This window comes from Danio rerio, chromosome 3 (assembly GCF_052040795.2).
Source record: "Danio rerio strain M-AB ecotype USA chromosome 3, GRCz13ab, whole genome shotgun sequence".
Taxonomy (NCBI): Eukaryota; Metazoa; Chordata; class Actinopteri; order Cypriniformes; family Danionidae; genus Danio; species Danio rerio.
Genome location: NC_141023.1, coordinates 54,890,929 through 54,912,500, shown reverse-complemented (window position 1 = coordinate 54,912,500; position 21,572 = coordinate 54,890,929). Strand labels below are relative to the sequence as shown.

General features: G+C 32.7%; 1 protein-coding gene across 1 annotated transcript; it reads right to left on the bottom strand.

Annotated features, from left to right (window-relative positions):
- Positions 1-1,339: 1,339 nt before the first annotated feature.
- chmp6a (charged multivesicular body protein 6a) lies at positions 1,340-21,478 on the bottom strand. Its single transcript, XM_087245214.1, has 8 exons — positions 20,061-21,478; positions 17,565-17,674; positions 17,332-17,419; positions 14,861-14,947; positions 12,247-12,312; positions 2,274-2,354; positions 2,132-2,198; positions 1,340-2,043 (listed from the first exon to the last, which is right to left on the bottom strand). Exons 1-8 carry the CDS (start codon positions 20,124-20,126, stop codon positions 2,009-2,011), a joined length of 600 nt encoding a protein of 199 aa, XP_087101340.1. The 5' UTR covers positions 20,127-21,478; the 3' UTR covers positions 1,340-2,008.
- Between the last annotated feature and the right edge of the window lie 94 nt (positions 21,479-21,572).

Genomic DNA, 21,572 nt, shown 5'->3' with positions numbered 1-21,572 from the left:
AGAATCCCCCAGCATTTATGCTTTTAAAAAGCATGTTAAGACGCACCTTTTTAAAATCACGTATGAATATAACAGTTTGTAAAGTGTATGCGTTTTATGTATATTGTTTAGGTGTATGTATGTATGTATGTATGTATGTATGTATGCATGTACAGTGCGTGCATGTATATGCATATGTGAGGACTATTGTGTGCATATATTTGTAAATGTATGCATATATGCTTTTGTATATTTGTTGTTTATTTTGTTTTATTTGTCTATACATTTTTTATTTAATTTATTTTGTTTGTTGTTTGTGAAGTGCTATTGTGAAGTATTATTATTATTTTTTATTAATACTTCACCTAACTATTTCAGGATCATTGAAGCTGATATTATTTAGTAAATGGTCTTTTAAGTAGATATTTTCATGACAAAATTATCCTAAACACACATAAAAAAATATTTTTTATAAACTGATATGATTTGTGTTATTATTTAAAACTGTTTCATTAAAATTTTGTTTTTGAAAGAAAAAATATATAGAAGGTTTATCTCTGTATTCTAAAATCATGACTATATTGAATATTACGGCCGAGTTTTGATTCAGATGTTCTATTTCAATACAGTTCTGTTTCTCCTTTCAATTAGGTTGAATTTTGATTCTCGACGATTAAAGATTTAATACAAATGCCAATGATAAGGCTCAAAATGGAAACATTAGTTTTAAAATAGTGAATTAGTGATAGACCTCTTTTTTAAATTCTCTATTTGAAATGCATACAAATATACAATTGAAAACATATATTGATTCACAGCTTTTGAAAGCTTATATTAAATTGGTTACATTTAAAACAAAATTGCTAAATTAATAAAAAATATTTCCAATGTATTGTGTTGCATTAGTGCATTTTTTCCATCTAATCAAATTACACTATTTATTTATGTACTTTTAATAAAAGGCTTATTATTAATCAAGCTTTGTAGTACAGACTGTGGTTTAATAATATTTTTATTTGTTTCATACTATTATGGGTTTGCTCCAGGTGCTCTGGTTTCCCCCACAAGTCCAAAGACATGCACTATAGGTTTTGGGTGAGCTAAATTGTCTGTAGTGTATATGTGTGAATGAGAGTGGATGAGTGTTTCTCACTTAAAGGTTGCAGCTGGAATGACATCCGCTGCGTCAAACATATGCTGGATAAGTTGGCGATTCATTACGCTGTGGCGACCCCTGACTAATTAAGGGACTAAGCTGCATACTATTATACTATTACAGTATGTTTTGTACTATAATGTTTTATACTAATATGGTTTATTTATTTTATATACACAAATATAAGTTTTAATAACAAACATAACAATGGATGTCATATTTATTTTACATTAGTTATTAATAATACTGCTGTTCAGTTTTAGTTTGCTCCAGCACATCAATGATACCAGTAAAGTCTTACAAAATCCATAAATTTTCCTTAATAAATGCTTTAAAAGTACATTTCATCTAAAAATGTAAATTTAATCATCATTTACTAATGTGCAAGTAACCTCAATGAGTTTCCTTTACTTTCCGTTGAACACAAAAGAAGATATTTTGAAGAATGTTGTAAAACCGTAATCACTGACATCCATAGTATAAATAAAAGAGTCTATGGAAGTCATTTGTTTACAACATTCTTTAAACTATTTTCTTTTGTGGTCAATATAGAAGCTCAACCAATAAATGATGACACATTAATGTTAACAAACAAATGATCCCTTATTGTTAGCATTACCCTGACTGTAAACAAGTGTTTTCAATATCATTAAAATCAGGTTATAACTAATCACAATAAATAAACTTTAATGCCTTTGTATTGCTTTTTCAAGCCTGGTAAACAAGAATGCAAACCTTTATATTTCAAAATTCTCCAGATTTTCTAGAGAGCCTATAAAATACCCTATGAAAGCCTTTTTTCTGCCAATTTAATTCCCTGAGCTCTTCCTTTGATTAAACACAAAGCGATGATCCAGGTTGTAGGATCAGACGTTACGCTACCAGCATCTCTCGCTCCGTCTTGATTTCTGCAAACACACACAGAACAAACCCACTGACACAATGCAATCAAAAGCCAAATGAAAGAGCTGTGTTATTCAGGGAGTAAAACAACACCTGTCCCTCCCTCAGGTGCTGCTGGCGGTGGATCAGTGGGTAATTCTGAAAGTGCTGTGTCTTCACCCTGGCCAGGAGGAAGAAAGAAATGCTGAATGAGACATTGAGGATAAAGACGTAGGACAGGTAAAAGTCTCCACACCTGGGTGAGGGTCTCCAGCTCTGCTAGCACAGCGTCCTCATCCTCCTCTTTCAGACAGCCCGCCAGGAGATCATCTATTTGCTGTTTTGGAGTTTTGCAGCAATAAAATATACACATTTGAAATAATGCAATAAAAGGAAAGATGAAGATAAAGAAAGATGTTGATTCAATGGTGATGAATACATTTTTAATAATTGTAAAGATCCATAAGTAGAGCTGCTCTGATAATGGATTAAAAAGCAACTTAGACGACGTTTACATGAAATGCAACCAAAAACAAAACAAATAAAAAGATATTCCCCTTGCATTTTAAGGCTATGTCTACACTAATCTGGATACATTTTTTGCCTAAAAATGCTCCATGTCCACTGTGAGATTCCCAAGACTCCAGATCTCGTTGGAGAATGTGGCAGATCCTGATTGGATCCTGCATTACTTATCCATAATTGGTTCACTGCGCGGTTACTCAAGTTAATATCCACCATCTAGTTGAATCTTTTACTGTTTGGGTTTGTTTTGCATTATTTATATAATGTAGTTAAAGTTGCGAAGCAGTGGCGCAGTAGGTAGTGATGTGGCCTCACAGCAAGTTGTCGGTTCATTCCGCTGTGGCGACCCCGGATTAATAAAGGAACTAAGCCGACATGAAAATAAATAAATGAATGAATGTAGTTAAGTAATGTAGTTACTAGCACCAAGTTGGACCCACTTTTGCCCTCAAAACTGTCTTAATCCTTTGTGGCATAGATTCAACAACCTATTGAAAATATTCATTTGAGATTTTGGTCCATATTTACATGATAGTATCACGCAGTTGCTGCAGATTTGTCAGCTTCACATTCATCATGCGAATCTCCCACTCCCCCACATCCCAAAGGTGCTCTATTGGATTGAGACATGTGGTGACTGTGGAGGCCATTTGAGTACAATGAACTCATTGTCATGTTCAAGAAACCAGTCTGAGATAATTCGGGTTTTATGACATGGTGTGTTATCCTGCGAGAAGACACTGTGGTCATAAAGGGATGAACATGGTCAGCAACAATACTCAGGTGGGCGTTGACACAATGCTGAATTGGTACTTATGGGCCCAAAGTGTGCCAAGAAAATATCCCCCACACCATTAAACCACCACCACCAGCCTGAACCGTTTATACAAGTCAGGATGGATCCATGTTTTTATGTTGTTTAAGCCAAATTCTAACTCTAACATGAATGTTGCGGCAGAAATCAAGACTCATCAGACCAGGCAACGTTTTCACAATCTTCTTTTGTTCAATTTTGGTGAACCTGTGCGGATTGTAGCCTCAGTTTCTTTGCTGTAGCCCATCTGCCTCAAGGTTCAATTTGCTGTGCTTTCAGAGATGCTATTCTGCATACCTCAGTTGTAATGAGTGGTTGTTTGAGTTACTGTTGCCTTTCTATCAGCTGAAACCTGTCAGGCCATTCTCCTCTAACCTTTAGCATCAACAAGGCATTTGCGCCCACAGAACTGCCACCTGCCACTCACTGGACATTCTCTCTATTTCGGACCATTCTCTCAAAACCCTAGAGTTGCTTGTGAGTGAAAATACCGGAAGATCAGCAGTTTCTGAAACACTTAGACCAGCCCATCTGGCACCAACAACTATGCCAGGTTCAAAGTCACTTAATTGATCTTTCTTCCCCATTTTGATGCTCAGTTTGAACTGCAGCGGTTCGTCTTGACCATGTCTACATACCTATCTACACCCGAGTTGCTGCCATGTAATTGGCTGATTAGAAAGTTCTGTTAACGAGCAGTGTACCTTATAAAGTGGCCAGTGAGTGTATGGCAAACGCATTCAGGGCGTGTCAGAATTCACTTTTGCTATTTTTAGAACGGGAAAATCCGGTTTGCGCCATGGCGAATGGTCTAAAAGGGTTGAGTTTATTTGCTCAATGAGTTATAGGTGTGTTTTGAGAATAAACCCATCAGAGTCGTATCTACCATTCCCTTTAAGAGCCATTTGCGTCGCGCAATATGCGCATTTTCTATTTACATGACGTAAAGTAAGGGGAAGTGAAAAAAACTGAGCATTTCACTAGCAAAAAGAAAAAAAAAAACAGTTAGACAGAGCACCTACAGTGCAAGAATGAGAGATAAGGCATCTCATAATTCACTTTCACTTTAGGATAGGGAAATCTTGTATACACAGACATCAATTAGCCTATAAACAATTAATTTCGTTTGTTAAGCGCAAAAATTTGTTTCAAAACTATTTCTAAATTCATTTCTAATTTCCAGCAAACAAATAAATGAACAATAATAACGAAGTGTGGTTAAAATAGTTACATTCTAATACACATGCTATGCCCCATATAGTCTAAAACCTGAAGGTGGACAAATCTAAGCTTGTTTTTAATAAAACAAATATAAATATACATATAATAAATAATAATACTAATAATAATCATAACATGTTACAAAAGCAAATTAAATGAACTGAAAAAGCCTCCCGAGATGAAGAAGGATTTAACGCAGTGGTTTTTAAATTTATGTAGGCTAGAAAATAATGTTTTGTAATATTTTAATAATTTATATTTATATCCTATATAAATCCGTATCATATCATACATATATATATATATATATATATATATATATATATATATATATATATATATATATATATATATATATATATATATATATATATATATATATCCTTAATATTTTAATTATTTTACATATGTAAAGATATTTGCGTATTTCTCTACATCTTAAGTTATCTTAAGTTTTTTTTTTTTTTTTTTTTTGTTATTCCTAGACATTTGTTTGTTGCTTTGACTGACTGTTGTTACATTAGTTTTATTTATTCTAAATATTTGCAATAAAGGCTCCTACACACCGGGACGCTTTTCGTTTGTGTTTATCGTCAGCGTATCCAAGCGATTTTCACTGCCGTCAAGCAGAAGAGTATGCAAAATTACTTCTTGACGTGAGATGGCGCTACACAACTTTAAGCTTCTGACACTCACTTATAGCACAGCTGAAGAGGAAGAGAGGAAGTTTACATACTTAGTTAAAGTTACTTGTGACTCAAACAAGCATGGATTGTTCAAACAGCAGCTCCAGCTCTAGCGATGAAGAAATTATTGTTCACCAGTGCAATAAGCAGCTCCACGTTCATATCCCCTCTGGGCATCTTCTTCAATGTGCGCTTGCATTGGCAGTTTTCCACTTGAGCGCCTCCAAGTGCTGTTGACTGTAACTTCAGCAGCTCCGTACAAGTGAACAAAAGTGCCAATCTGAGAAGGTTTTGACGCTGCATATCAAAACAAGAAAACGAGCATGAGGCTTTTTTTTTTTTTAAACGAAGTTTTGTGCCTGCCGTTTCGCGCGTTGGTGTGCATGATCACATTGATGCCCTTTATTTAGTCAGGAGGCGTTAAACGTCGAAATAAAATGCGAGCAAAAAGCGTTTTGGTGTGCACGGGCCTTAATAGTATTTTGTTGTTTGATCTCTCTTTTATGTTGTGACTCACATGCGCATGCCGTAACACCACACTATAATGTTTAATTCTTTCCATTATTAACACTAAAACAACTATAAACTCTTTTAATACTGTGCATGTGCACAGACGAAAGACACTTTTATCTGCATTATATTCACCTGCTGTTTATTTACTTTCCATCTCTTTAAAATGTCATGGAAAAACTGACATTAAGGTTTGATAAAGCTGTCAAAAAGGAAAGCATTCAAAATATCTTTACAATTTCGTTCACTATTAGCTGAAATGGTCACATGACAAAAATGCATCCTTTTCGAAAGTGTCCATTTTCACAGTTCAAACAAATTAATTTTCAAATTGATTGACTTTGGATAGTGTTTTCAAAAAGATATGGTTTAGTTTCCTAAAAAAGCTTTCATGGTGTGGACGGAAGGCCAAATGGGAAAAATAAGATGTGTTTTTAAATGAAAATAAATTTTTGTCAACATGACCTAAGATAGTTTCATGTTTACACAACATTTTCAAAAACAAGCTGTTGGTTGAATCCACACGTTGCTGATGAAGCTTTAACAAAAATGAACAAAATAAACACAACCACATACTCTACCATTGATGTGTGTTTGTTAGCACTTGGCACCTCCCTAAACACATACAATGCAAACACACATGGCATCTTTGTTTTCATAGACTCTCATTTTTGGTTGTTCACAAGAACAAGACAGCTGTGGTGGTTTTAAAAACTTCTACTTTGTAATCTGTTTTCAGATTTATGCATTTCCAGTCTCAAAATGCAACTGTTTTGTACACAAACTGGAAAGTTTCCTTTTTTGGCTTAAAAAAGGAAAACTTGTTGTGTGTTTTGCATGCTAATTTACAACAAAACAGTGTCATTCTAAGAACGGGCCTGTTTCAGAAAAGAGGTTAAGTGAAAACTCAGAGTATTTTGACCCTGAAATGAGCGAAACTTTGAGTTTTCCTATTTCAAAATGTCAGGTTTGTTAAACTTGAGAAAGCAGGCTAAGTCAAGCTTGTTTCTGAAAGACAGGTAATTTTAACTCAGAGTCAGTTACCGTGGTAACTTACTCTGTGAACCTAACCTGTTCAGGAGCAGGTATTATCCTCTAAATTCAGTTTCTGTCGGTTTCCACCCCTTTTTAAAAGACAAAGCGGTATTTCTCGCCTTAGCCTTACTTTTCCACCCTCCTATTTTAATGCTCATTTTGGAGATGCGCATAAAAACGATTGATGGAAACGTCATGATGCACATAACTTTTGAAAATTTAACATTTTTTTGCATAAAAATATTTGCATAACTAAGTAGGATAAACTTCTATTCGATAAGAAAAGATGCGCATAAACTACGATGGAAACATTTTTACTAAACAAATTACAGTGGGCCTATACATTAAAAAAATGTTTGTTATAAGAGATTATGATTAAAATGTGTGTGAATGGACAAACCAGCTGGCTGAGCACACTGTAAAACATCTTAAATGTTGTTTTGGTCATTCATTCTAAAATGCCTTTACCGTTTCAGTATTAATGTCATTATATTATTAATGACCTACAGAGCGTCTTGAACATGTTAAGAGCATCTGTTCTCCGCATCTCATGGCTTCAAACGCCCCGACGTATTTTTTGTGTGTCAGCATTGTCTTCTGAGGCGCAATTACATTTATTAAGTTAAGCAAAGATTGACCCAGCTTTTTCTATCGCAGTAAATTCTGTTTTTTAATGTTGATATTTGGTGCCTGTTTAATCAAGAAGTTACATCTTTTATGCATTATTCCAGTTTTGCGCATAAATTTAATTAACATATTTGGATGGAAACATTGCTATTGCCTACATTTTAGTCACACACAAAGAACAGTCACGTACGAGAATGGCTTGTCCTTTTTTAATAAATAATTAACTTAAATTCACTAGATTAAACAAATATTAAATAAAACTATTGTTTAGTTCTGCTTAAATTCTAAATGTCATATTAACCTCTATCACTTTATCAATAAAAAGGCTGACACTCAAGTGCACTTTTAAATTTATTAAAACTGATCAACGTGTATAAAAGTGGGAACGTGTGTAAAAATTTTTATAAATGTCACACAAAATATTACTTACTATATACTGTAATGTTACATAAACATTTAAATACTTTAAATGTAAAATTGCGCATTAATCTGAGCTGTTTCCCCTCTCTAACGGCCTCTGTTTCATTGATGCAGTGGTGTTTCTTTTTAAAAAACATGCTCATATTTGCCATAACTTTGCTTGAGCACATCAAGTTTAGCTGGAGAAAGAAATGGGGATCTCTTTTTTCAGATGTTGTCATGGTCACTATTGAAAATTTATTTTTATAGTCACGGTGTGCAGGTTTAACTCTGAGTTGGTCAACTCAAAGTTGATTGACCTAACTTAGATCCGCTGTTCTAAAACCGAAAACTCAGAGTTTTTAATCTCTCTGTAAATCAACTCCGAGTTCAAATTTAAACTCCGAGTTGGTTAAAGCTCTTTACTGAAACAGGTCCCAGGTTACAAAGTAGACGTTTTTAAAATTCAGCTGTAGTCCTGTCCCTGTGGGGTAGATTAAACACAAACACAAAACAATGGTGGAGTATGTGGTAGTGTTGTTGCTGCTCAAGTGTTTGCTAATGCTTCATCAGCAAAACGTGGATTGAATTTAAATTACAGCCAACAGTGGAGACGCATCTTACACACACACACAGCAAATTCTACATCCACACCAGCACTGAGCCACCAACGATGTCATCACTTCCCTAAATACTGTTTAATACAAGATGATAATGCAAAAATATAGCCTGGCATTAGAAATATAGCATTTTAGGCCATGTTTTCATGAACATGGAAATACAGCGTAAACATGATTTTTTTTGTCTTTAAATCCACAGGGAAAATGCTTCGCTTTTTGGCTACATTGGTGTAGTGTAAACATAGCCATAGACACTTAAGACACGTTTTTATTCTATTTAAGAAGTACAATTTTATTTTATACCCCTAATCCTACACTGTAAAAATATCATCGATTAGTCATGACAGCATAGGTGTTAGTTAACTGTAACTTAATAAACTAAGTAAATCATGCTTTAACTTAACTTTATAAGTTACACAAGCTGTTTTAAGTCAGTTTGACATAAGTTCAATAGACTCATAAGGTTAATTTGATTCAGCTTAAAAATGTAAAGCAACCAGGATCTTTTTATTTACAGTACATGCCTTTTCTTTGCCTTTGAAAGAGAGTGTGAACAAAATGATTAAAAAAAGAATTAAAAACTCCCAAAATACTAAAACGTAGTACAAATATTATATTCATTCATTCATTTTCTTGTTGAGTTAGTCCCTTTATTAATCCGGCGTCGCCACAGCGGAATGAACCCAAACCGCCAACTTATCCTGCAAGTTTTTACACAGCGGATGCCCTTCCAGCCGCAACCCATCTCTGGGAAACATCCACACACACATTCACACACACTCTTACACTACGGACAATTTAGCCGACCCAATTCACCTGTACCACATGTCTTTGCACTGTGGGGGAAACCGAAGCACCTAGTGAAACCCCCTAAACGCAGGGAGAACATGCAAACTCTACACAGAAACGCCAACTGAGCCGAGGGTCGAACCGGCGACTTTCTTGCTGTGAGGCGACAGCACTACCTACTGCTCCACTGCTTCGCCGAATATTATGTTTTATCTAAAAATAAAATCACAAAAAAAAGTACTGTCTACTTGTCACTATTAGTTTGCAAACTCTAAACTGGGAAATTATTGATATTAGTCAATACCATGAAACAAATTCATGATTTTTATGATTTAAGTCAATTTCATAGGTGATCATGTCCTTTCGACATTTTTAAAGGTGACTAAATACACTTATGACTGGCTTTGTGCTTCCAGGTCGCATGCCTCAATGTACTGTATACTAGTAATACATGTAAAATAGTGTGTCTTGAACATGAAAAACAAAACACTACAAACACAACTCAACCACACCTCATTTAACAGAATGGGTCTTATTAAATCTTATGATATATTTATGTACTTCCAGCTAAAACTGAATATTGAGTAGAGGGCGGGGTTTGTTTTTGTGCATCATTCCCTCATAGCAAACTAACAGTAAGAGGGGCATCGTTAAGAAAATTGGGTAACACTTCATAATAACTACACACTATGAACCATTTATTAAGCATTAGCAAATAGTCAATTCATTATCTGTAAAGCATTAACTATACATTAATAAACGTTAGTAAACAGTTTATAACTGCAGCTATAAATGCTCTATTCTTGACTTAGAACCAAATTTATAACGTGCTTAACAATTGTATTTTTATTCTTTGTTAATGTTTTATTTTTCATTCCTAAATGAAGTATCGCATTATTTACAAACCATTTGTATTTAAGAATAGTTGGTGGTTTTTAAGATCATTCAGAATGAGTTAGTAAATGATTAATAAACTATTAAAATCAATGTTTATACATCTTATTGTTCAGGCTAATATTAGTGGTTACTATGTATGTTAACAAATGCTTTATTAACTCAACTGCATGCTGTTTTGTGACCTAATCTAAAGTAAGGACTATTTATACTTTATAAATCCCTTACAAATAATGATTAAACGCTTAATTTAAAATAAACAATATTCTTGGCAATCTTATCTAAAAAGTAAAATTACTGTAAAGTTTAAACATTGCTGAATGACAGGAGTGTCAAAATACGACATACAATTATGTAAAACAACAACAATATAATAATTTAACAATATAATAGGATTTGATGTTGAAACCCAACAATGATTTTATTTTAGATAAGGTTGCAAAGATTTATTTTTCCATTGAAGCAGTTTCATTTGTGTATCTTCAAACGAACAGGAATGAATAAAGTAATTTATTTTCTTTTTTCGTGTTTAGAATAGAACTGAGCCTTTAATTGTCATTTATAAGAGATTTATAAAGCATAAATAGTCCTCACTTTAGATTGGGTCACAAAACTGGTTGAAGTTGAGTTAATAAAGCATTTGTTAACATACAAATTAACTATTCCTATATGCCTGAATAATAAGAATTATAAATGTTAATTTGAACAGTTTATAAATCATGTACTAACTCATTCTGAATGATCCTAAAAACAACCAACTATGCTTAAATAATTAGGTTTGTGAATAATGAAACACTAAATTAAGTAATGAAAAATAAATTATTAACAAATTATGAAAGTACAATTACTAAGCACATTATAAATGTGGTTTGAAGTCAAGAATAGAGCATTTGTAGCTTTAGTTTTAAACTGTTTACTAACCTTTATGCAAAGTTAATGCTTAACAGATAATGAATTCACTATTTGCTAATGCTTAATATATGGTTTATAGTGTGTAGTTATTATAAAGTGTTAATGGAAATTGTGCCTGAAGCCGTTAAACTGACATCATCAAAGAATGACTGTCATTAATAGAAACAGAATGAGTATGTCCCAAATCGTAGTATGTTGAAAACAGTATGCCAACAGATCCCGGATGGTTTACAATTTCTGGTAAAAAAATGTAGGTGTAGAAGCATCCATACTTTAACCACTCATATTGCCAAAAGTACATTGCGCATTGGACATGAATGCGATTAGAACTACAAATGCGGGTGAAAAGTGTAAATAAACTACAAACATGGTGGACGCGTGAGACCAACCGTCAAGTAGACATGCTTTGGTAAAGATGTTTGTATGACTGGTATTTAATATCTAGTCAACTGGAAAATATTTAAATAGCGTTTTCTGTGTTATATTTCATTTGCAACAACAATACTGAACTTATATAAAGATGTGTTTGGACATTAACGATTGAATGCTTAATTATCCAAAGACCTGAGGAGATTTTTCGGCATGAAAGACTGGTGAATGGGAGATTAACCTGTAATTAATTTAGTATGGAAGAAATGTGAATGATGTGTGGATGATTGACAGGGCTCATAACTAAGCAACATAATGATCTATAATGAGGAAGTAGTATGTCCCAAAGCTTGCATACTTTTGTCACACACTCAAGCGTTTATATTTTTCCTTCACAAAAAATACATACTTTTAGGGCATAGTATATTTATGCAAATTGGGATGCAGCATAGTAATGGGTGTTACAGACAAAAGAGACATCCAAAACATGCAGTACTGTTGGTCCTCCAGGACAGTGGTTGAGAAACACTGACCTAAAAAGTGCACTAGCAAATTAAACATTGCAAATTTTGATTCGTACAGACTTTAAGGGTGTTCAGAAACAGTGTTTACTAAATCAGACAGAAAATAGACTCTCTTTTATGTGACTTTGTAACTTTACAGAGCTTTTTCATGCTCAGAAATCCACAAAGTACTATAGCATAATAAGACTTCTTTAATATAAATGCACCTTGGCTTCTTTCATTGGTTTACGTAATGCAGAACACTTGTACATGTTTTAAGTCTATTCAGCATTTAATTATGAAGTGAATTGAATGTGTTTTTAACCTTCTGATATTCAATGGCCTCCTTTGTGTCCTCTAGGATTTTCTCCACCTCCTCCAGTGACATGACCTGAAGAGAAAAAAAGACTAATCCGAGGCATGAAAAATTATTTTCAATGTTCAATGTCAGATGTTCACAATAGAGCAGCAAATCCCTTTTTTATATATAAATTTATAACACGACTGACCCTTCGCTAACCTCCACCTCCGTTTGGTTACTGTTGCTCACAGAGATGAACCTCAAAACATTCCACACAAATCAATCAACCAGTAAACAAAAGTTGAATATACTCATAAATAAGTCTAAATCCTAAACATGTTATTGTTATATAAGCTGTTTTTAAGCAAAGATGCATGAGGCTGTTTTAAAGTGCCTATAAAGACTGATGTTACAAAATATTTCAGTTCCTTTGAGCCAAATATTACTGTAAGTAGCAAAAGGGTCTTCAACATGATGATAATAATAAATGTTTATTGAGCAGCAAATCATTTAACTAATTTTTTGCTTTTTTTGAGGTGTTGAGTTAAATTTTTGTTATCCTACTAAGAGTTCAATCAACTACAAATGCGGGTGAAAAGTGTAAATAAACTACAAACATGGTGGTCGCGCGAGACCAACCGTCAAGTAGACATGCTTTGGTAAAGATGTTTGTATGACTGTTAATTAATATCTAGTCAACTGGAAAATATTTAAATAGGGTTTTCTGTGTTATATTTCATTTGCAACAACAATACTGAACTTATATAAAGATGTGTTTGGACATTAACGATTGAATGCTTCATCGTCTGGCTACGGTGACTGAAGAAACTATTGAAATGATAGTTTGATTGTGTGTTCCTCATTTCCACATACTGTGTAAACATCTGAAGATAATTTTTGGGTAACACTATGGTCCATCTGAGTATTAGTAGACTGTCTTACTGCTTATTATCGGCTGATACTGCTCCTTCAACAGACATTTAACTAACTATAGAAAACGTAGCAAGTACATGTTAACTTACACTAACCCTAACCCTAACCTAACAGTCCAATTATAATCCTATGAGAATTAGTTGCAATGTAACTTAAATTCAACAAACGGACCATCAAAATAAAGTGTTACCATTGTTTCTCTCATTTTGTTAGGATTACATAGTTATATAAATTTTCTTAATAGTCAGTTTTGTTTAAATTTAATGATTTGGTACTAAATGAGATTTGCTTTTGTTTAAAAATATTTACCATTGAGGAGGCATTCAGCGATTTAACAAGAATAGGCAACAAACACAAGAAGTGCTATACAAAGAAATTGTTTATGCTCATAGAATTAGGAGCTAAAGTAGCGAGAAGGGAGTCTTTTAGTTTGTTTTCATAGAGAGAAGAGTGTTTCTGAAGGTGGATGTCACACCTACTCACCTTTGAGGCACATTTTCTAAATGCTCAATGTTTTTGTTTTTTTTTATATATAAAGTGATTGTAAGAAAGTGCCTGATGTAAATATGCTACATTGATGCAAGTGTGAAGTGCTTAATTATTTATTTTTTGAGGGTCCTAACCAAGGGAAGGTTTTGGGTTAGGGTAAAACAAACAAACACACAAAAATGAGAAATAAAGGAATAATTAAACAGACCAAATGTAAATAAATAATTAAATAAATAAAACTTCCTGAAACTTTTATTTATTTCTTTGGATTTATTTCCATTACTTACTTGACCCCTAGAACATTCATTCATTCATTTTCTTGTCAGCTTAGTCCCTTTATTAATCTGGGGTCGCCACAGCGGAATGAACCACCAACTTATCCAGCAAGTTTTTTTTTTACGCAGCGGATGCCTTTCCAGCCACAACCCATCTCTGAGAAACATCCACACACACTCATACACTACGGACAATTTAACCTAACCAAATTAACCTGTACCGCATGTCTTTGGACTGTAGGGGAAACCGAAGCACCTGGAGGAGACCCACGGGAAGGCAGGGAGAACATGCAAACTCCACACAGAAACGTCAACTGAGCCAAGGTTCGAACCAGCGACCTTTTCACTATGAGGCGACAGCACTACCTACTGCACCACTGCCTTGCCACCCCTAGAACAGGATCACTATATTATATTATATTATATTATATTATATTATATTATATTATATTATATTATATTATATTATATTATATTATATTATATTATATTATATTAATTTGATCAAATGAAAGACTTGTATTAGGAAAAGAGCTTTAGATTGACTGCAGTTACAGTTTATGTCAATTTAAACATCAACATGCTTAGTAAAAGGCCGTTTTGTTCTGTTGTTGATATCAAGGAGCTCTGGATGTTCATAAGTCTCAACAGAGCCGTCTAGGACAAGACAAAGACTGGCCCGCTGTAATCTAAGAGTGTTATATTTAATCCTTTAATCCCAGAACAATGTCCAACAGTCCTAAAACATGCTGCTGCCGCCACTAACAACAACTGACACTACACGCCAGCCAAAACATAGCAACGAATCAGCTTAGCTTCTAATAACAGCGCTGTACATGAATGACAATTCATTATTAAGCCACTGCAGGTGCATTTGCTTATTACAATACAGCATATATGTGTGATTATAAACTATAGTCTCAGTCTAAAGAAAGACTCACCTCATGCATTTGCTTAAGACAGTCATTTCCATCCTTCAAACTTTCGATGACCTTTATTTCAATCTGAGCAAATTCGATGTCTTGAACCTAAGTGAGGCACAGTTAAAATATCATTCATGTTGTTTGTTGCAAGAATTTCAGACCTTTTCAAATTCAAAGTTACACAATGCATTAAAATGCAAGGACCTCTACTGTTTAAGAAACACACCATTTTTTTAACAAAAAAGAGACAACCAATCAGTGCTTCCAACAAAAAAATTAATAAATTCCCTTATCACATTGTAAAATTCATATTGTTCCTTTTTTTTTTTACTTCTTTTAGACCTAACTGTCTTAAGATTCTTAGGATGAGACACTGAGAACTTAATATTAACTTAAATAAATATTTTTTTTTTTATTTAGCAGATGCTTTTGTTTATACAAATTGTCTATAATAAATTGTCTGTTTATAAATTGTCTATTTATAAGCCTATTAATTGCGTATATTCATACAGTGCTCAGCATAATTAAGTACACCCCATTTCAAAAATAAATATTATAATAATATTAAATAATATTATTATATTCTCATTTAATATAAGCAATGTATTTAAGTGCATTAAATGTATTTGTATTTTAGTGTATTTAAACAAAAAAAATAGAAAAATATATATATTAAACAGATATATTTATTAAAATAATATTTTAGTCACCAAACATATTGAGAAATTCAAAGATAATACAATTAAATTCAAGCAAAATATTGAAAAAAATTACAACCTACAAAATTTCAACAAAATTTTTACTTAATATTTATTTATTTATTTATTTTATTTTTTTTATTTATGTATTTATTTATTTAATATTTTGCTTCTCTCGATTTTTCCTCTTATTAAATTTGTATTTAATATTTTTCCATGACATATGTTCATGACACTCAAGGTCACCATACAGAACAGCTAAAAAAATCAGTTAAAAAAAAACACAATAAAAGTTAATAAAATACTTTTTTTTTTTTTAAATACAGTTGGGTTAAAGTGAATAAGCAGTTCTAAACAGATGTGCTTGAAGCTTTAAGTCGGACAGAGGGAACAGTGAGGTGAATGGAAGAAGAAGACCTGAGTGTTCGAGAAGGTGTGGCGATATGAACAAGATTAGCAAGGTATGTAGGAGCAAGAATGTGGATAAAGAAGTATTTTATAATTCATTCTGAAAAATATGGGAAACCAGTGAAGCTGTTGTGGAATGCGTCTGTTGTGATAATCAATCATATCAATGTTTTTTTGATAATACGGGCTGCAGCGTTTTGTACCAGTTGTAATTGATGAAGAGTTTTATTAGGGAGGTCAAACAGAAGGGAATTACAGTAGTCTAAATGGGATGTTACTAAAATATGAACAAGAATGGCAGCTGAATGAGGTGTGAGGGAAGGACGTAAACGATTTATATTTCGAAGGTGGAAATAAGCAGACCGGGTGACATTATTATCATGTGCAGTGAATGAAATGGGGCTGTCGAAGATGACCCCCAGACTCTTAACCTGAAGGAAGGGAGTAAAGACAGAATCATCTGTGGGAATAGAAAAGGGTATGTGATTTGTTTAGAGTAGGATTGTGTACCTAATTAGAAGTTCTGTTTTATTGTCATTTAATTTCAGGAAGTTTGAGGTGAACCAGGATTTGATGTCTGCAAAGCAGTTAGTAAGGAATGAAGGTGGGAGTTTAAGGTTGGGTTTGGTTGATGGGTAGAGCTGGGTGTCATCTGCATAGCAATGAAAATGAATTTGATGTTTGCAGAAAATATAACCAAGTGGAAGAAGATAGCAGGTGTCCCAAAACTGAGCCCTGGGGCAAAACAGTAGTGATGAGGACTGATGACGAGGTGAAAGAGTTTAATTGAATGAACTGAGTGCGACCTGAGAGGTGTGATTGAAACCAGCTGAGAGATATGTTACCAATGCCAATGGAAGCGCACCTGTCAAGAAGAATGTTATGTGAGATTGTGTCGAAAGCTGCACTTAGATCAAGCTGAAAAAATGGATAGTTAACCAGAGTCAGCTGCTAGGAGGAGGTCATTAGTGATTTCATTAGTAAATTAAGTTCACAGTACTCATTTGGATTAGTTTTTGAACTTAAACAGTTTGTTGCAATAAATTTTCTCACACGGTTTGAGTTACTTTAACTTTTTGGGTTTTACAGTGTATCAAAACTACTTATTTATTTGTATTCTTTTTTTAATGTGAAATGCTAATGGTCTAATCTGATTCAATGATTTATGCTAAGCTAAGCTAAAAGTGCTCCTGTCAGATCTGGAGATCAGTTTGAATCAGTCAGATTCAAAAATGGTAAAAGTTAAAACTCAACTGTTTAACTCTATGAGAATTGTAAAATGAGCCTATTTCCATAAAACACTAAAAAGTGAGCACTCATATTAGACCAGTCCAGTAGTAATCCTGTATTACTTTAAAAATGAGTAACATGATGTAAACCCACCAAGCGCTCCAGGTTGTCTATCTGGATGTCAGTCTTGTCCAGAAGCTGGTCTTGGTAGCGTTTCTTTTTGAGCAGCAGAAGCGCTCGTCTGTAAAAATGACTCATGAATCACACATATTAGTAAATCCACACAGCCAAAATCAATACAGATGGTATCAAATCAGCACTATAAAGGCCCTGTGTAATGCATGACGGCTGACATAACCAATGGCCTGTAATGTGAAATGTCTTACTCTCTCTTGCCATCCTTCAGGAGCTGTTTGGCCAGACGTCTCTCTCGCTCCAACTGTAATGTGATTTTCTTCCGATATTGTTTCAGTTTATCTCTCTGCTGCTTGAGTTGCTGTGATCCAGTGACAGGACGTAATGCAGAAACATGACAGTTCACTTATACATACGCTTCTTATTTATAAAGACATCAGTTTGTGGACTGAGACGAACAAACAGCTGTCAAAGCACAGGATTTGTGAGTGCAGATCTGTGTGCGTGCTCACCTGAAACACTGTTGTTCTGATAAACAAGACAGCAGAATCTTATCAGAGAGACTCAGTGTAGTCTAAAGTTGTCTCTTTTTTTCTTCTTTTTCTTTTATTTCCCTGGAATCTAGGCCCCCTGCTGCCCGACACAACATTCAAAAGCACCCATGCTGTTATAACACTGATATAAATATATATCTGGTTGTATTTCTGTATTTGATTTTATTTCAAATAAGATTTAATAACGGCGTGTTTTTTAATAAAAACAACCTCTTTAATAAAAGCAATTTCTTGTCAAAAAAGCAGCTAAAGACACTTTACCTGAATGTGAACAACAACAACAACAACAACAACAACAACAACAACAATAATAATAATAATAATAATAATAATAATAATAATAAATTATATTGTGGTTGTTTTTTATTTGTTTGATTAAACTAAAATTTACAAAAAAAAAACAATTGTACAACAACAACAACAACAACAACAACAATAATAATAATAATAATAATAATAATAATAATAATAATAATAATAATAATAATAATAAATTATATTGTGGTTGTTTTTTACTTGTTTGATTAAACTAAAATTTACAAAAAAAAACAATTGTACAACAACAACAACAACAACAACAACAACAACAACAACAACAACAACAACAACAATAATAATAATAATAATAATAATAATAATAATAATAATAATAATAAATAGAGTTATTGATGTTCTCACTTGTTTGATTAAATTTAAATTTTACAAAACTATTTACAAAAATAACAGCATTGATAACAATTAAATATGTTTAAACAACTTATTATTTTTATTTCCATGGCTCATAAAACAACAACAACAAAATAAAATAACAGGCACAGCCAGTATTTTTTCAGGTCTCATGTGGCAAAATGCTAGTTTGTTAGTTGGGATTTGATTGTAGAATGTTATTAAACAATTTATTAAATTTTAAATATATCTTGAAGTATTAAACATTGTGTCATATATAATTTGGACAGCGATGATGATAAGTTATTAATTTTTATTTTATGAGGTGTAGCACGAACATGCACACAAACAAATGTCTAATGGTATTAACATAAAACATGCACATGTCATTTATATACAACCTTGCTTTAATATGATATATTATAAAGTGTTGCTTGATAAAACAAGCTCTCAATATTAAAATATTTTTATTATTTATTTAATATGCAATGCTTCATTTTTGTTTGATGTAAACCATAAATTTATTTTTCATAAAGTAACATACTTTTTATAGCAGATAACTCACATTCAAGGCAGCATGATAATAAGAAATGCTATTCATTATTAGTATTATTGTCAGTTTCGTCATTATAAATACTTAATAATTATGAGACATACATTTTGAAATTATTACACACAAATATAAATAAGTCATCTCAGCATTAGTTAGATAGTTGTTTCTGGTTTTTGTTAACAAAAAAAAGTTAATATATAAATAATATATATATATATATATATATATATATATATATATATATATATATATATATATATATATATATATATATAAATATATATATATATATATATATATATATATATATATATATATATATATATACATATAGCCTATGTATATATATAAATATATATATATATATATATATATATATATATATATATATATATATATATATATATATATATATATATATATACATTCATTTTGTTGAAAAAAAAACTATATATATATATATATATATATATATATATATATATATATATATATATATATATATATATATACACACACACACACAACAGATTATTTTGCTTTTATAAATAGATTATCTGTCATTCAGTATGTCTTTATATTCTATGTAAATCATACTTTTCTTTCGCTTTTACTTCTACTTTTGTTTTGTGCTTTAGTGTATTACATTATACTCTGTAATGCATAGGCTACTTCAGTTGCATTACATGTAATTTAAGGATCTGTTATATTCTATGGTTTTGTGTTGTGCTTTATGAACTATAATGATTTCCCTCTTCGTTCTGTTGAAGTGTGTGAGCGTGTTTCTCTTCTCACACACAGTCGTATAAAGTAGGACAGCTCATAATCCTGTCAATGGCAGTAGTTCATTATGGCTGAACTCATTACGGACAGTAGGCCTATATGTTGCCTCTAGATCTACTCGCGTACGTACAGTAGGTGACAGAAACCCAACACCCACTGACTGATTGATTATTTGATCGATTAATTCTTACCAATATCGCCCTGTCCTGATCTGTCACTCGACTCGGGCGTCCCTGTCTGCCGAAAACATTTCCCATAGCGATTAAGCCACATCCCCGCCTCTCCTCTAATACCACATCTCATATCCAACGCTGGCTGCAGTTTTACAGTAAGACACACGGAGATGATGACCCGCGGTGTCAGTGCAGGACGACTGATTGGATTCAGATGTTTTTCAAACGGCTCAATAAGCGCATGAGGAAACTTAAGCCCCCACTAGCGACTAGTAAGTACACTACAGTACAGTATACGTTACAATGCTCTTCACTATACTCATACTGTAGCACAGCTGAAAAACATGAGCTGAGAAAGTGGCCATAAAAAAGGTGTTTATTGATAAATGTTTTTACATTTTTCACTCTCAAATGTGGAGTATGGGCATTTTGTGAAACCCTTTCAAACATTTGATATTAAGGCTGACTGATCGAGATAACAACTATCATTAAAAAAGGAACTATTTTATGACGGAAAACTAAAGTTTTAATGGGATTTATTGTAATTAACAGACATTCTCAATTAACAGGAAAGACAATTTACTAATTTTGTTGTTTGAGTTATTGTTAAACTTTTAAACTATTAACAGAGTGACTTTTTCCATTTTGTGCTTTAGCTTAAAATGCTAAGCAGGTACCACATAATCTAAAACAATATTGTATGCGTTTTCATCAAAATATAGTATAGTATAATGAGAAATTCAATGAAAAAAAAAATTAAAAGAGTTGACAAATAATCCATAGGATTGGTGTACCCTAAACATTGTGTAAAAAGCATGAAAGAAGAATAATGACAAGCTTACTTGCTTACAGAGTTTCCCACCAAAGAATAAGGTAAGTCACATGGTATTTCTGCTTTATGTCCTTTTAGAACTTATATAAGCTAAATGTATACCAAACTGTAAGGACAGACACAGCATTTTCCTAAATACATTTACAAATATTATTTTGTTTAGAGGTAAATTAATATAATTTGTTATTATTCAAAATGGTTTTATTCCAACCATAGCACTTGAATTAAGCTATGCTTAGAATTCAGACATTATGCCACATGAAATGGTCTAAATTATCTGTAAATTCATAATTTTGTGGTTTTGTGTCATTTAAGGCTTGGTATCTGTGAAACTTTTGCTGTATAAACATATCTTTAAGGGTTTCTATTATGCAAAATTAACATTTGGGAGTTGTTTGAACAGAATTTTTGCATCCACAATCCTATTGTATTGATATAAACACAAGAAGTTTCTTTTTTAAATGACCTAAAATTAAAACAGGATCCAAATCTGAGCAATCTTAAGGTCCAATACAACATGAGGTAGCAGTGCGGTTTACCCCCACCCATTGCTATTGTTTGATAGCCACATATTAACATGCAGTTACAATCATGTCTACAAGACAGAATTTGCAAAAAAGAAAGTAAAAAAAAAGAAATAAATAATTAAAAGATCTGTTCTAACTATCTGTGATTGGCTGCAATTCAAGAAGCAGTAA